Source organism: Rhinatrema bivittatum, chromosome 13 (genome assembly GCF_901001135.1).
Source record: "Rhinatrema bivittatum chromosome 13, aRhiBiv1.1, whole genome shotgun sequence".
Lineage (NCBI taxonomy): Eukaryota > Metazoa > Chordata > Amphibia > Gymnophiona > Rhinatrematidae > Rhinatrema > Rhinatrema bivittatum.
In genome coordinates this window covers 45,432,125-45,447,741 of record NC_042627.1, presented here as the reverse complement: position 1 = coordinate 45,447,741, position 15,617 = coordinate 45,432,125, and the positions used below count along the sequence as shown (strand labels likewise).

The window sequence follows — 15,617 nt, the reverse complement described above, 5'->3', positions numbered from 1 at the left end:
TGCATTGAATAGCACCAAAGAGAGAGTGGTGAGGCCCAGGAATTGTGTCAGCGGGGATATAAGGATAGGAATAATAATGATTTATTTGATAATTCCATTTAAACCTAGATTCTCAAGGTTCTGCATATTTTTTAGATTGTAGATAGCATATTATTTATTATGTTGACTACATGTTTTATTGTCATCTGAAAGTTTGACTTCATAATCTCAGATATAGCTGCAAAATTTGCTTATTAGCAAGTTCCCAGACTTGCACTATTTTGTCATGGGTATACTAGATTGTAGAGATGTGAATCGGAACCGGCATCGGTTTGGATTCCAGTTCCGATTCACATCGTGAAATTTTTATCTTGCAGTCCGATCGGGTTTTTTTATCGGCTGTGCCCGAGCCCATAACCAAAAAATACAGCCAACTCTTTAAAATGAGTTTGTTAGTATCCCCCTACCCTCCGAACCCACCCCCAAAATTTTTAAATACCTGGTGGTCCAGCGGGGGTCCCGGGAGCATTCTCCCGTGCTCGAGCCGTCGGCTGCCAGTAAACAAAATGGCGCTGATGGCCCTTTGCCCTTAGCATGTGACAAGGTATCCGTGCCATTGGCCGGTCCCTGTCCCATGGTAGGAGCAATGGATGGCCGGTGCCATCTTTAAAAATGGCGCAGGCCATCCAGTGCACCTACTATGTAACAGGGACCGACCAATGGCACCGATAGCCCCTGTCACATGGTAAGAGCAAAGGGCCATCAGTGCCATTTTGATTAGTAGCAGCCGACAGCCCGAGCATGGGAGAATGCTCCCTGGACCCCCGCTGGACCACCAGGTATTTAAAAATTTTGTGGGGGGGGGGGGGGGGTCCGGAGGGGGGGGGGATACTAACAAACTTATTTTAAAGGGTCAGGTTGTGTTTTTTGGTTGTGTCCTTTCTTCCCGCCCCCCCCCCCCATAATGATAAGAAAACCCACTAAATTAATCGTGGGGTTTCCTATCGCTATCGGGGACCCCCCCGATATCTGACGATATTGAAAATATCGACGATATTTTCAATCGTCAGATAAACGATTCACATCCCTACTAGATTGATTTGGGACTGTTTCCCAAAAATTGGTTCTGCCTATACCACTGAAGGTGAGAACTACATAAGTGACTTCTATACTTTCAGTATTAAATATGCTTTTGACAGATGTCACAAGCAATGATTCTCAACCTGATCTTTGGGATCACCCAGCCCATTGTGTTTTCAGGATATCCATAATGAATATGCATGAAATATTGTTGCATACAGTGCATGCAGATACATCTCTTGTGTATTCATCATGGACCTGTTTGAGTACTGACAGAAGGAACTATTTAAACTTCTACATTAAAACTGGCATCATTTAGACTTTATGAATGGATTAATAGCTGAGATTATCCAGTATCAGGAGGTTTGTTGTTCAGCATTACATGTTTTTTTTCCCTCTGTGTAGTGATATGCCAGAAGATCTCTCTAGAAACAACACTGCACTTGTGTAAGTTATATAATAATCATATTTTTTACTTGCTGGCCACCTTCTGAGTGGGAGCATTCAGAGGCATTGCCATGATTTAACATTTCTTGTTTCTTTACAGGAGAAGTGGCAAGAGCACAAGCAGTGGACTCTGTAAAATCTCAGACCCTGCACAGAGATCTTGCACCCCATACATGAGAGTCCTGCAGCTAAGCATGAAAAATATAGAATCCTGAACAGCATCCTTCCGAGAAAGAAAATGTCTTGGGCTTCAGCAGGTCAACATCCAATGTGAAATGTTATCAGATACTGTAAATAATACAGTCGCTGAGAGCCTTGGTCAGCATGTTCAGAAAGCAAATATTCCATAAAAGCACATCTGATACTGCTACTTAAGACTTGGTGTGCCTAAGGAAGATGGAATTTATTGCCTCTGAAGGAGATGCTATTGTGCAATATGTCCTGTTTAGAATACCTGCCCATGGGAAACACTTATACATTTTTTCAAAATGCATTGTGTATGAATTCTAGTAACAGTCTGTAATATAGAACAATTCAATTTTCAAATTAAAATTAATCACTGTTCATTAAACAAAATCTCATTTATAGTGCAAGGATGCACAGTTTTAACTAGTTGCTTGGTAAATGTGTTCCATGGTTCGGTAAATCTTGGGGGGGGGGTGTTTGTTTTTTTTTTAAACAAAGATGTGCAGAAATTGCACACACACTGCTCTCATTGTATAACAGGAATAGTTATTTTGTAAAACTACTGGATAATAAAAGGATAGCAGCTTCCACTCGTCTACTGAACTGTACCTGTGCAGTCACTCTGCCCCATAGTGACTTGTGCATGTAGCACAAACAGGAAGATACTGCAGTATGGTGCTAGAAGTTTAAAGTTGCCAGGAATTTGCAGCTGTGTCCCTGTGGAACTACTGCAGTAATTCAGTGTAGTTGCACTGAGTCTATGATGAGTTGCTGAGGGATTCCATGGATTGCTTGCAATTTCACATCATTTTTAAGTGCATTTTGCTGGAGTGAAGTGCATCTGTCTTTTCATCCATATTCTTGATGGAAGTCTGAAAACTCTAAATATGTTGCTGAAATTTGGGCTTTGAAGGAAGAGTTATCATGCAAATTATAATTTTGGTTTGACTCGAGCAAAATTGCAGTCGCCTGACAACTTTTACTGTCTGTTTCCAGTACCGATTTTTTACTAGCGCTGAGAAAGGGAAATGTGCTTCTGTATAATGCTTGTAGCATGCATTTTGCACCTTCTTTCTATTGTCAGGACTGATTTCTAATTCATTATATTTGCTCAGAAAGCTTGTCGCAGGGTATGTGAGCTTAATAAAGCAACAATTTTATTTTTTTTTTACCAGAGAGGTATAAAAATGAGAGGTTTTCATTGTAGTTTTTGAATATTCTAACTAAGAAAACAAATAAAAGTTGAAGTAATAAAGGGAAAAGAACCCACAGGTTGATACTTCTGTGGAATCTAATACTGTGACTTTAAAACAAATCTATCGCCATTCCTCACTTTGTTGCTTTTTATGGTGGCAAGGTAGGGAGCTAAAGAAACATTAACACAGCCAGTGTGTGTTTAAAGTCCTTTTCAGTGAGTATAGATCACTTGCTCAGTGTACCGCTATGCTACAGGAGGTTCTTTAGAATTTTGAGGCAATTTTCAGATCTAGCACAGTTAGCTGACATTTGACCTTCAATGGATTTTATCTGTAAGCAACTTGGGAACATATGCAGGACCTCAAAGGGCCCAAGGGAGCAACACTGAGGTCCTGAAATTACAGAAGGGACTTTTAAAATGAGCTTGCTTTTACCTTCTCCGTGTGTATGCTATAACACTGTATGCATGGGTAAAGGCATTAAATGTAGGCAGATGTGGGGTCTGCTATGTTGAAGTATTGCTTTAACTGGAATTTTTACATATATTTAATGCAGGGGAGGGGAGATTAGAAATTGCTGGTTATGATGGGGTAAATATTTAAAATATTGTTTGTTTTTTATGTTGTGTTTTTAAAAGTAGTCCAGTTCTGCATCAGTGTGTGCATAAGCGTGGCTAGAGGTGTGTGAAGATTGTGATAACACAGAAGTGTGTGAAAACTGTGAATAATCCCTGAACACTTCCTGTTTCCACCCTGTTAGATTTTACTCTGATCTCACAGAAGTGTGTTATCAACTGGTTATATTTTTTGCATTTTTTTTATCTTCAAGTTAGATTGCCTGTTTGTTAAAAGCTTTTGCTAAATTTTGACACTGCTTGTGAAAGATTTTTGCATTATAGCCTCTGGCAAAGGCTTTCTCATAAAGCATTCTGGTAGTATTCACAGAGCGAGAAATTTACAGTTCACATGTCCTTGAAGAAAATGGGAGCCTTTAAAAAAAAAAGGTCCTTGCCATACAGAGACATCTGAAACACCCCTCCTCCCCAAATGTTTTCAAAACTCCATCTAGTCCATAAAAATGAAATGTAAACTACTAAAGACTTTATAGCACAGCCCTACAATGTCTTTTGTTTAGGTATGCTGTTTCCTCTTTAGCAAAATGTGCAATTTTTTATTTATCAACTGGTTGCACACACACATATATATATATGTATGTATGTATATATGTATGTATGTATATATATGTATGTATGTGTATATATATATATGTATGTATATGTGTGTGTGTGTGTGGGTTTTAATATATATATAGGTTTTAATGTTTACACATGTATATATTAACTGTAATCTACATAGAATCTGTTTTTCTCTAACTCAGCTGTAATATTGGCTTTAAATGTTCTCAGGCTTACATGCCGGATTATATTCTGGAGTGTTTTACAAGGCCATTATGCAACCTTTTATTTGGTAAATATTAAATGTTTTGGTAAGCACTGATTGTTTTGTGATGCCATGAAAGGACACTCCTCTTTTATTGCTGAATGATGACAACCTTCTCTACTCCAGAGAACTGCAATAAATAAATGTAATTCTGAAGCAGAGGGAATCTGTCATTTTTAAATCTGATTTCAAAGCACTCTTTCAAAAGAAAATAAACCTCCCCCCCTTTTCCCTGTCCCCACCAGAAAGGTATGTGATGATCACACTTCCTTACAGTAGTTCTTATGCTGTGTCTGGAGAGGGGAGATTTGAAAACCATTCTGTAAAATTCTAAGATTCCAGTTTTGTTTGAAATGCACTATTGTCCATTTCAGGGACTAGTTTGTAGAGTTTTTGCTACACACACATTTATCCTGATCTATAAAGCACCAAGAAGAATTTGGCTAATTATATTACTCGATTAGCTAACGGGCTCCCTGTCTATAATTCCTGCAAGGTGTTGCCAGAGTGGAACAGCAGTGGGAGCGAGACAAGAGGGAGCATCACCCCCATCCCTCAAATATAAAACTTTGTAAGTGCCTTAAAGTATGTTAAGATATGGTGGGGATGGTGTCTTGCTAGATGGTTAGGGGTTCGCAATCAGCTTGACAAATGAGTATATGGTGTTGCACCTCAGTATGTGTTAACTTATAAATTATCTACAAATGTTGTAGTTCCAGGTGCTCTATAATCAATTAAGACATTTTTAATTCTAGTTAAATATCCATGTCCACTGATACTGATCCAGTGGACTAAAACAATTTCAGTTTACATTTCTCCTTGAGCCATACCTATGAAAAAAATACATATTTATAACTTCTGTAAATACAGCATTGTACTGCCTGTATCCAAAATAATGTACGTGAGGGATATGCATGCTTGGGAATGTAGAAATAGCTTTCTTCAGCAAATGTATTCTAAAGAAGTGCATTATTTTTATTAACAGTATGTTGTAAAAATATATAAATATTTTAAAACAGTGCTTTTGTATAAAGATGCTGTAACAATTGCAATATATTTTATTACTTATGCATTCGTATATTTGCTGCATTAATATGGGCACTGCTGCAATTACATATGCGTTCATGTATTTGCTGCTTTAATATTCATAGCTGTAATGAATCTGTTACTGCATTTGAAGGTTTTGGAAATAACTTCTAGATGAAATAATAAAGTAGCTTTTTTTTTTTCTACCAATTTTGGCTGAAATATTTTGTCAACATCACATAAAGTTAAAGTAGACACAGCAAAAAGTGCAGAAATGAACCCAGAATGTCAGAATTTGGTGCTTTTGACTATGCCTTTAATTGTTGCCTTTGGCCGCAGTACTTTTGAGAACAGGAAGTCACTCCCTTGTTACAGATTCAGGATACTTGTTCAGAGTCGCAATAATTCAGTACAGAAACTCGGATCACCTTGTAGCTACAGAAATGTGTGGCTCATAAACTTAGATTTTTTTTTTTTTAATGAGTGTTTCCCCTTAAAAACAAAACAAAAAAAAAGCCATAAAACAAAACCCAGAGACTTCCAAATAACTCCTTTGAGGATTGGCATAAGACTTGAAATTGTGGAATAAATCTCATTTCCACCTAGAACCCCTTTGAAGTTCCTGGTGTGTTTTGCATGGTTGGTTTTTCTCCAAAAGACTGAACATAAAATTCTCTCTCATCTGTCTGGAAAGAATTCTGTGATGTAGAGTATTTGAGGGTTTGGTTGGGAATTGGTTGTTTTGAGTCTGCCAGTAGATGCCTGCCACATGTAGTCTTTGGGAGGGTTAAACTACTTATTTATTTAAAGACATTTATTACCCGTCCATCCTATGTTCAGAGCGGGGAACAGTAATAGCATACATAATCAGAAATAAAGGGGAAACATGACAGTACATAGGGCCGGATTTTCAAAGGCTCGGTGACGCACATAAAGCCCCGGGATGCGTATAAGTCCCGGGGCTTGCAAAAAGACGGTCTGGGGGGAGGGGAGGGGGCGTGGCCAGAGGCAGTCAGCCAGGGCTGAAGTAAGTTTTGAAATAGAAGCCAAAACCCGAAAACATTAAGGGGGAAAGGGCGGAGGAGGAAGGGGAAGGGAAGGTGAGGGGAACGGGGGAAGACAGTGCGGCTCGGCGCACTAAAGGTGCACAATTGTACATCCCCTTGCGCGTGCCGACCCCGATTTTATAACTTGCGTGCAAGTTATAAAATCGGGCACACATGTAAGCCCGCGTGCACTTTTAAAATTCTACCCCATAATTGGAGGGGGGGGGGGGGGGCGGGCAAGATGGCGGCGTGAGCAGACAAGGATCGCTGAGCTCTCGATATCCACAAATTTTTACGTTTAAGATGCCGGCAAAAAGGAAAGGAAAGCTCCGAGTCTTTCCTTCAGAATCGGAGATTGCAGCCACTCAACGTTTGATCACCTCTTTCGTGTCTGCTAAGGCATTTGAAACGGGAGGAGAAGTCTCCATTGCGGGAACCGGCAAGGGAGCATTGGTCTCGCCAGGAGAAGTTACTCTGAGTCCCCCGGATCTTCGTATGCCCGAGATTGCTACTTTCCCCAGCTGCTCTCAGGCTGCTGAGTCGCAGAGCCATGACGTGGCAAGAGCGACGGCAGCAGAAGGAAGTCTGAGGGCAGAGGATGCCGGAGCACCGTTACAGCCTTCTGTGTGCCTAGATCTTTCATGAGTAGAAGTTTTAATCTCTACACCTCCCGAGCCTATTTTGACACGGGAGAGGGAAACTGAGGTTTTGGAAGGAGCGACTGCACCCACTGCAGAGGAAGTTTCTCTGGCTGGTCTATCGCCTGTGGTGAAAGCGGGTGAGTTTTTCCAGCGTCCCCGCCTTCAGATGCCCAGTAAGCCAGAAAAAAATGGCGGCATAGGTGAAGTCAGTCGGGGATTTTCAAGACAAACTTGAAACGGTTGATTGTAAGTTGGATAACCATGATATTCAGTTACAAGAATTTAAGCCGAGGCTGGAAACAGTAGAAGCTGGATTGATGAAGTCCCAAGATTGCAACGTAAAAGTAATGAAGGACCTTAATGTGGTTTCTCGTAGATTGGAACATTTAGAAAATTATTCCAGACATTTAAATTTAAGATTTCTTAATTTCCCTAAGATAGTTGCAGAACTCCCTTATATTACACTTAAAAAATACTTTATGGAGATTTTGAAATTTCAGGAGGGAGAGTTACCTTCAGTGAACAAGCTTTATTATTTACCAGAAACAGCTAAAAATAGAGACAAGTTAGTGTAAATAAGGGAAATTTGACTAAATTTCTGGAAGATTCTATTGCTGAATATTATGAATGTGCTACATTGATGGTTTCCTTTATTTCAGAAAAAGATATTGCTGAAATTATGAAAAGATATTTTAGAAATATAGAATGCCTTTTCAGAGTTTACAGATACGGGTATTTCCAGATTTTGCTCCAGTCACATAAGACAGGAGACATGAATTGCTTGCATTGAGGTCTCACATTGTTGCTTTGGGGTATTCATTTGTTCTAAAATATCCCTGTAAATGTGTCGTGAAAACTCCAGCGGAGTGTTATATTTTCTTTTACCCTGAGCAGTTAAAATCCTTCCTTAATGCTAGGAGGGTAGTAATCACCTCCATTAAGTAACTTTAGTGAGAAGATCATAAATAAATGAATGCCTTATTTCATGTTAAGCCTTTTTTTCATGTACTATTTCTTTATTTGACTCTCTTTAAATTATCTGCCCCTCTCTCAAAATTTTCCTTAAAGGGGATTGCAATAGCACTTGATTATGTTAAAGATTTAAACTTGTTTATTTGAATTTGTGGCTGTGCTCTATTGCATTTCTGTTTTCTGTAAGTGAGAAGTATCTTGCTGTAATGTTTAAAATGACAAAAACAAAAAAATCTACCCCATAATATTTAAGCTTGAGTTTTTTTTGAAAAGGAAGATTTTGAGGGCTTTTTTTTAAAGAAAGTTCTTTGGATAGGGTGTTCCAAAGGAGTGGTGCTGTGGAGAAGAAGGCGCGTTCTCTGGTTTCCTCGAGGTGTATAAGGCTAGGGGATGGGACATCTAAAAGCATGAGATTAGATGATCTTAGGTGCTGGGAGGGGGTGTGGATTTTTATTATAGAGGAAATCAAGGGGAGTGTAAGTTATGAATATGCAAATTTCCTCTCATGCATATTCATTGTGGATATCCTGAAAACCTGACTGGCTGGGGCCGTCCCCAGGACAGGGTTAAAGTAACCCCCCACCTTAGAAATCAGTAATTTTATAAAATTCAGAAGAAAGACTATCTGGCCCAGGAGATTTTAATAAGTGAGCCTTTTTTATGCCCTGCACTATTTCTTGCAATTGGATAGTTGATTCAACATATTCAAGTGATCTGTAGAAATATGGGGTAATACAGCCGCTAACTGATAATCTCCAATGGTTTGTGGATGTCCATCATCTGCAGTGTATAAGGTTTGATAATACTTTCTAAACACCCTCACATATATCTTTCCCAGAATTCACCCATCTCCCCTCTGAGGTGTACATAGCAGTGTCATATTTAGTGCCAGTCCAATTCCTGGTTAAATTGGCCAAAGACTTCCCTACCTTATTGCCATGTTGGTAAAATTTACACCTATACTAGGCTAGTGTTTTCTTCACCCTTTGGTGAAGCAACTCCTTTAAAGCCACTTGAGTCAACAAAAACTTAGCTTTCAATTTGTTAGTGGGATGACACTCATATTGCTGATTGTCCTTATAAAGCTATCTATCCAACCCCGATATGGCTGCTGTCATCGCTTTGCGTTTAGCTATAACATAGGAAATGATATCTCCCCCCCCCCCCCCCTCAAATCTACTTTTGCAGTTTCCCAGTACAATACTGGGCAACTACAATGTTCCTGACTATGGAGACAATATTCATCCCACATCTTTAAAAGATATTTGCGAAATGCCAAGTCATTGTATAAATATCTAGGAAATTGCCAGGCATAAGTGGCATCTGCAGGGTAAAAACCCTCAATATCGACCCAAACAGGAGCATGATCGGAAATCACTGGTGACCTAATCTCAGCAAGAAAAGTTCTGGAAAAAGTCCCAGGACCTAGGAGTACATAATCAATCCGGGCATGTTTATCATGCACTTGAGAATTATGGGTGATTTCCCTAACCAAAGAATGGAGGGAATGCCAGCCATCCACTAAATTTTAAATCATTAGCAGGCCGATACAGTACAGTGCGCTCCGACGGAGCGCACTGTTAGCCTGCTCTTGGACGCATGTTTTCCCTTACCCCTTATTCAGTAAGGGGAGGAAAACGCACGTCCAACCCGTGGCACCTAATAGCACCCTCAACATGCAAATGCATGTTGATGGCCCTATTAGGTATGCGCACGGGATACAGAAAATAAAATGTGCAGCCAAGCTGCACATTTTACTTTCAGAAATTAGCGCCGACCCAAAGATTGGCGCTAATTTCTTCCGGCGCTGGGAAAGTGCACAGAAAAGCAGTAAAAACTGCTTTTCTGTGAACCCTCCGACTTAATATCATAGCAATATTAAGTCGGAGGTCCCGAAAAGTTAAAAAAAAGTTTAAAAAAAAAAAAAATTTTGAATTTGGCCCGCGGCTATCGGGCCGAAAACCGGACGCTCAATTTTGCTGGCGTCCAGTTTCCGAGCCCGTGGCTGTCAGCGGGCTCGAGAACCGACACCGGCAAAATTGAGCGTCGGCTGTCAAACCCGCTGACAACCGCTGCTCCTGTCAAAAAGGAGGCGCTAGGGACGTGCTAGTGTCCCTAGCGCCTCCTTTTCCCCCATTTTTACCGTGTCACCTAATTTAAATACAGAATCGCGCGCACTGGCCTTTTGCCGGTGCGCATGCCGGGAGAGCGGGCATTCGTCCGCTCTCCCGCGGACTTTACTGTATCGGCCCGCATGTAAGTAATCTATACCCTTTCTCTGGTCAGCTCTTATAGAAGCTCGAGGAACAGAGTGATCCAGTTGAGGGTCATGTACACAATTCAGGTCTCCTAATATCAAAGAAGAACTGTAAGAGAGAAGTAACTGTGCCAACCACTTCAAAAAGGAGTGATCATAAACATTTGGGGCATATGCTGTACAAAACAAACACTATAGGTTTCCCCGAATAATTTCCCCTCTACAATCAGATACCTCCTTACCTCATCAGCAGTGATCTTAATATCCTGAAATGGGACAGCTTTACCCATCATAATTGCCACTCCAGCCTTCTGGGTGCCGGACTGTGCAGCATAAACTTTCCCCAACCACTGTCTGCATAATGTTTGATGCTCCTTAGCATCTAAGGGGGTTTCCTGCAAAAGAGCCACTTGTGTTTTCCAGCAGTGTAAAGCTTGTAAAACTTTGTACTTCTTAACCACCAAACCGATACCCCCACCATTCCAAGTTACACAACGGAAGCTATTAACCATTATCCCAGTTCCATAGAGTAAAAAAACATCACTTCAACTGCCATAATACCCAGTCAGCCAGGGCTCCCCAGCCTAAGCCCCAGCTGGAACTCACACTGGAATTGCCACCATTCAAGAAAATAAGAAAAGTAAACCCCATTCACAGGATCACAGGCTCCCATTCCTTCCCTACCTGACCCCTCCCTCCTCCCACCCTCAACACCAAATGAATCCCTAAAAAGCACAATATCAACCTCTAAGTCCAACAGGCTGAAAAACTGAGCCATGGGATACCGTGAATACTGTCAGGGCCCCCCCCCCCCCCCCCCCATGTATAATAAGCTTGGGAGAGAAAAGGAAAACTTGCAAATCTCCCAATTAGGCTATATTGCTACACTGAACAATGCAACTGGAGGAAAAGCAACGCCTAGGAGGAAACAGTAGCATTGAAACCCCAATGCAAAGAAATAATCCCCTAAGAAGTCTGTCAGCCTCCGCAGCAGGAGAGAGTTGATCATCTGTTCCCTTCAGCCTGGGGTGAAAGAAAGCTTTCGCCTCTGTGACCATCTGAACTTGTTAAAGGAGACCTTCAATCATGCAGGAAACTGAAGAGTGAAGCTCACACATTGGCGCACCAAAGTGGAGCAGATATTGGCAAACGTTTTGCATCGCACAGAAATCGCTGCGGAATAGTTGGCAAAGAGCAATATTTTATTGCCTTCGTAGTCTAACACATGATGTTGCTGATAGTGAGTTAAAAGCAGTTCCTTGTGGTGAAAGTTACAAATTTTCGCTATTACAGGGTGGGCTTTATTTTGCCCAAGTGTCTTGACTCCCAAGCGATGCACCCGCTCGATCTGCAAAGCTCCGAGCTCCCCCTCCAAGCCGAAGGCGCGCAGTAGCCATGTTTCCAGCATGCTCCACAAGTCTCTATCCAGTATCGTTTTGGGCAAACCAATAAATCTCAAATTATTCTGCCGGGAGCAGTTTTCAAGGTCCTCAAGTTTGTCCGCTTTCCCTAGCAATGATTTGTCTGAGTCTAACTCAATTTCTAGTGTTTGTACCAGCTCTTCCGCTGCATTGATATGCGTTTCGGCTTCCCTTATTTGGCAGGTGTTGTCTTGCAGTAAGGCTTGAATATCATCAAAGAGGGTATGAAGCTTTCCCAGCTTTTCGTCCATTGCCGAAAGGACAATTAAACAGGCATTAAAACAATTAAACAGGCCTTACCCCAGCGGGTCTCCGGCGCCGGAGACCCGCCGGGGTAAGGCCTATTTAATTGCACTTATCCACGACCGCCTCCGCTGACCACGAGGCAGCCCTTTCCTCCCTCCGCAGACGCTGACGCCATCCAGCCGACCTTCTTCCTCCTCTGAGACGGCAGCCAACCCAGCACGAGAACGCTGCCGACGTACAGCCAATCAGGGGACAGCCCTGATTGGCCTTTAAATCCACGCGGCTCCCGAACAGAGCCCTTTTAGACCGGACGCACCAGGAAGAGAAGGAGACATTGGAGCAGTGCAGGGCCTGCGCGATCGGCGCCGGAGACCCGCCGGGGTAAGGCCTGTTTAATTGCACTTACCCACGACCGCCTCCAACGCCGACCACGAGCAGCCCCTTCCTCCCTCCGCAGATGCTGACGCCATCCAGCCGACCTTCTTCCTCCTCTGAGAGGGCAGCCAACCCAGCGCGAGAACGCTGCCGATGTACAGCCAATCAGGGGACAGCCCTGATTGGCCTTTAAATCTGCGCGGTTCCTAGGCGTCGCGCGCCGAAGGAGCGCGACAAAGGGGCAGGCCCCTTTGTGCGCCCCTTCGTGCAGCCCCGCAGGGCAACTAACAAGTCCCCCTATAACAGCATCACTTAACAAAATCAAAAAGAACTAACCTACAACCCTCAGGCCAACAGGGAACTCGCATTCACCGGACTCAGCCGCTTCAGAATTCCTTCCCCGCGCCCAGCAAGGACAACACCTCAGAGAAATAAGAACCTGACTTGAATCTTGCACACACTAAAGCCCATCGGGGCAAGGACATCTCTCCTACTCTACCCCCCAACGGCCACCTTCACTTCCTCGAGGCGCTCCCTTAACACACCCCCTCTGCCTACAACTACCTCCACAGCAGGCCTCCCCAATATCTCCAATGCTCAACTGTCCACGCATGTACAAATCTCTCATCCCCATCATGATCTCCCCCACCACACAGTTTTTAGGACTCACACTATTCACCATCATTCTGTTCAACGCTCAATCGCTCACTAACAAAACGCTGATACTCAACGACCTTCTTCATGATAACAACCCAGACTTTTGCGCCATAACTGAAACATGGCTCAAAACCTCGGACATCGCCCTCATAAACTAATTACCAACACAAAACTACGATTTCTTCTCCATCCCAAGGCACAAAAAAAGAGGTGGGGGTATTTTCCTAGCAGTCAAAAAATCTCTGAGATTTACTCAACATCCAATCAATTCATCTACCAAACTTGAAATAGGCCTCTTTAAATCTGAACATCTCCAAATTCTCCTAGTCTATGCCCCCCCCCCCCCCCTTCTAGACTCGGATGCCTCTCCCATTCTGGAAATTATAGCATCTCACTTAAACCTAGACTCCCCAGCCATAAACTTGGGAGACTTCAATCTACATGTTGACAAGTCCCCTCTCTCATCCAACTGCGAAGCCTTTCTCACGGCCATGGCAGCCATGGGTTTCAAGCAGCAAATCAACAAACCCACCCATAAAGCGGGTCATACGCTGGATCTTATCTTTACTAACCCTGGCATTTCACACTCAGAGCACCCGGAGTGTAAAAAAGTCCCATGGTCAGACCATACATTAATCTCCACCTCATTCTCACTGTTACAACCGGGCTACAATCACTACTCCCCACCATCATTTCTCTACAGGAAAACATGCTCCTCGGAGCACCTCGCCAAGCTTCTAGCCCCAGATCTTTCTCTCATAGACGTCTCCACTCCCAACTCAGCCCTCCAATCCTGGTCTAAAATAACAGAATCAGTAGCAAATATACTATGTCCCCTGACAACAAAAAATTTCAAACACAATGCGCCCAAGTGTCAACCATGGTTTAATGAGGAACTGCGAAAACTCAAACATCTACTACGACAGAAAGAAAGAAAGAAAATGGCGTAAAGCCCCATCACTGACCTCCCTAGCTGAATACAAACTCTCCCTCCACTTTTACAAGAATAGCACCTTGAAAACCAAAAGGGACTATTATGCCCGCAAGATCCATCACCTCATCTTCGACTCGAAAGCTCTGTTCAATTACGTTTCCAGTCTCACAAAAACCATCACTCCAGTCATTCCAGATGACCTAGCACAGAATAAAGCAGACGAACTGGCTCTTTACTTCAGCAGAAAAATCACCGACCTCCTCAAACAGCTGACACCAAACCCATATGCATCCTCTAATACATCATATCTACACCCAAACAAAGACATCTCTCTCAACTCCTTCGAAACCCATCACCATTTCTGATATACAAACGGTTCTGAAGAAAATGAAACCATCATCACACCCTTTCGACCAAATCCCTACCAAAATGCTCTTACTAATCCCGGATACAATATCGAAAACTCTAGCCGACATTATAAATTGTTCCCTATCCCAGGGTATCTACCCAGATGACCTTAAAATGGCATCAATCAAACCACTCCTTAAAAAACATACTTAAACACCAGTGATCCCAACAATTTCCGTCCCATTTCCAACCTCCCGTTTATAGCAAAAGTCATGGAAAAACTAGTAAACACACAATTATCTAATTACATTGAGAATCACCAAATTCTATCCCCTAATCAATTTGGATTTCTCAAAGCATTAAGCACGGAAACACTACTACTCTCTCTTACAGACTTCCTCCTAGCCGGCATCAATAAAGGTCACGCTTACCTTCTAATCCTTCTTGACTTTTCGGCGGCATTCGATACGGTCAACCATCACATCCTACTAAACCAGCTGGCAAATCGGAGTTACAGGCACAGCACTGACCTGGTTTAAAACCTTTCTGGAGAACAGAGGATACAAGGTCAAAATTCATACCAAAGAATCTCACTACCATCCATCCTCGCTAGGGGTTCCACAGGGCTCTTCCCTTTCACCCACCCTTTTTAATGTTTACCTGCTCCTACTCTGCCAACTCCTAATAAAACTAAACCTGAAACACTTCCTATTCGCAGATGATGTTCAGATCGTAATCCCTGTAAAAGAATCCATTACAAAAACATTAGAATTCTGGGACAGCTGCCTAATTGAGATCAAACACCTCCTCAACAGTCTAAACTTAATTCTCAATGCTTCAAAAACAGAATTTCTCATTATAGCCCCGGAAAACAATAACATCTCCTCAAACCCACCAGCCAACCTGCAAACCTCTCACGTAAGAGACCTAGGAGTTATCATCGACAACCGTCTCAACCTAAAACCATTCATCAACCAAATGACCATGTTCCACACGCAAAAACCTTTCAACACAAATCCCTCAAAGACAGAGCGCTATCAACAGCAGGACCACTTTTATGGAACTCCATCCCAGCTGAACTGCGTCAGGAACCATGCCTACCAACTTTCAGGAAAAGGCTAAAAACCTGGCTTTTTAAAAAAGTCAATCCAGACACAGACTGATCCCTGCTACCGTCGTCACAAACACATTGTTATAAATGGGTTTAAACACCAACACTCTGTCATCAACCTCATTCTCGACATCATTTCTTCCACATTGGAATTAATTTTGCATCTCTGTAAATAATCATTGTAAATAATTTGCTGTCAATTAATCTCTCTTTTCTTCTTCCTCTGCTCCCAGTTGTGTACTTCCCTGTTTTATT

General features: G+C 42.4%; 1 protein-coding gene across 3 annotated transcripts in view; it reads left to right on the top strand.

The window, feature by feature from the left end:
- LOC115075226 (myocardial zonula adherens protein-like) overlaps positions 1-15,617 on the top strand; it is a 165,281-nt gene that overhangs the window by 109,824 nt on the left and 39,840 nt on the right. For 2 of the 3 annotated variants that reach the window (XM_029575506.1, XM_029575507.1), the window contains exons 14-15: positions 1,465-1,506; positions 1,607-5,560. The exons of the other annotated variant lie outside the window; for it this stretch is intronic. In XM_029575506.1, the coding sequence (XP_029431366.1) occupies positions 1,465-1,506; positions 1,607-1,721 (157 nt within the window). In that variant the 3' untranslated portion in view covers positions 1,722-5,560. Of the gene's footprint in view, positions 1-1,464; positions 1,507-1,606; positions 5,561-15,617 lie in introns of those variants that run through there. 3 annotated transcript variants of the gene reach the window in all.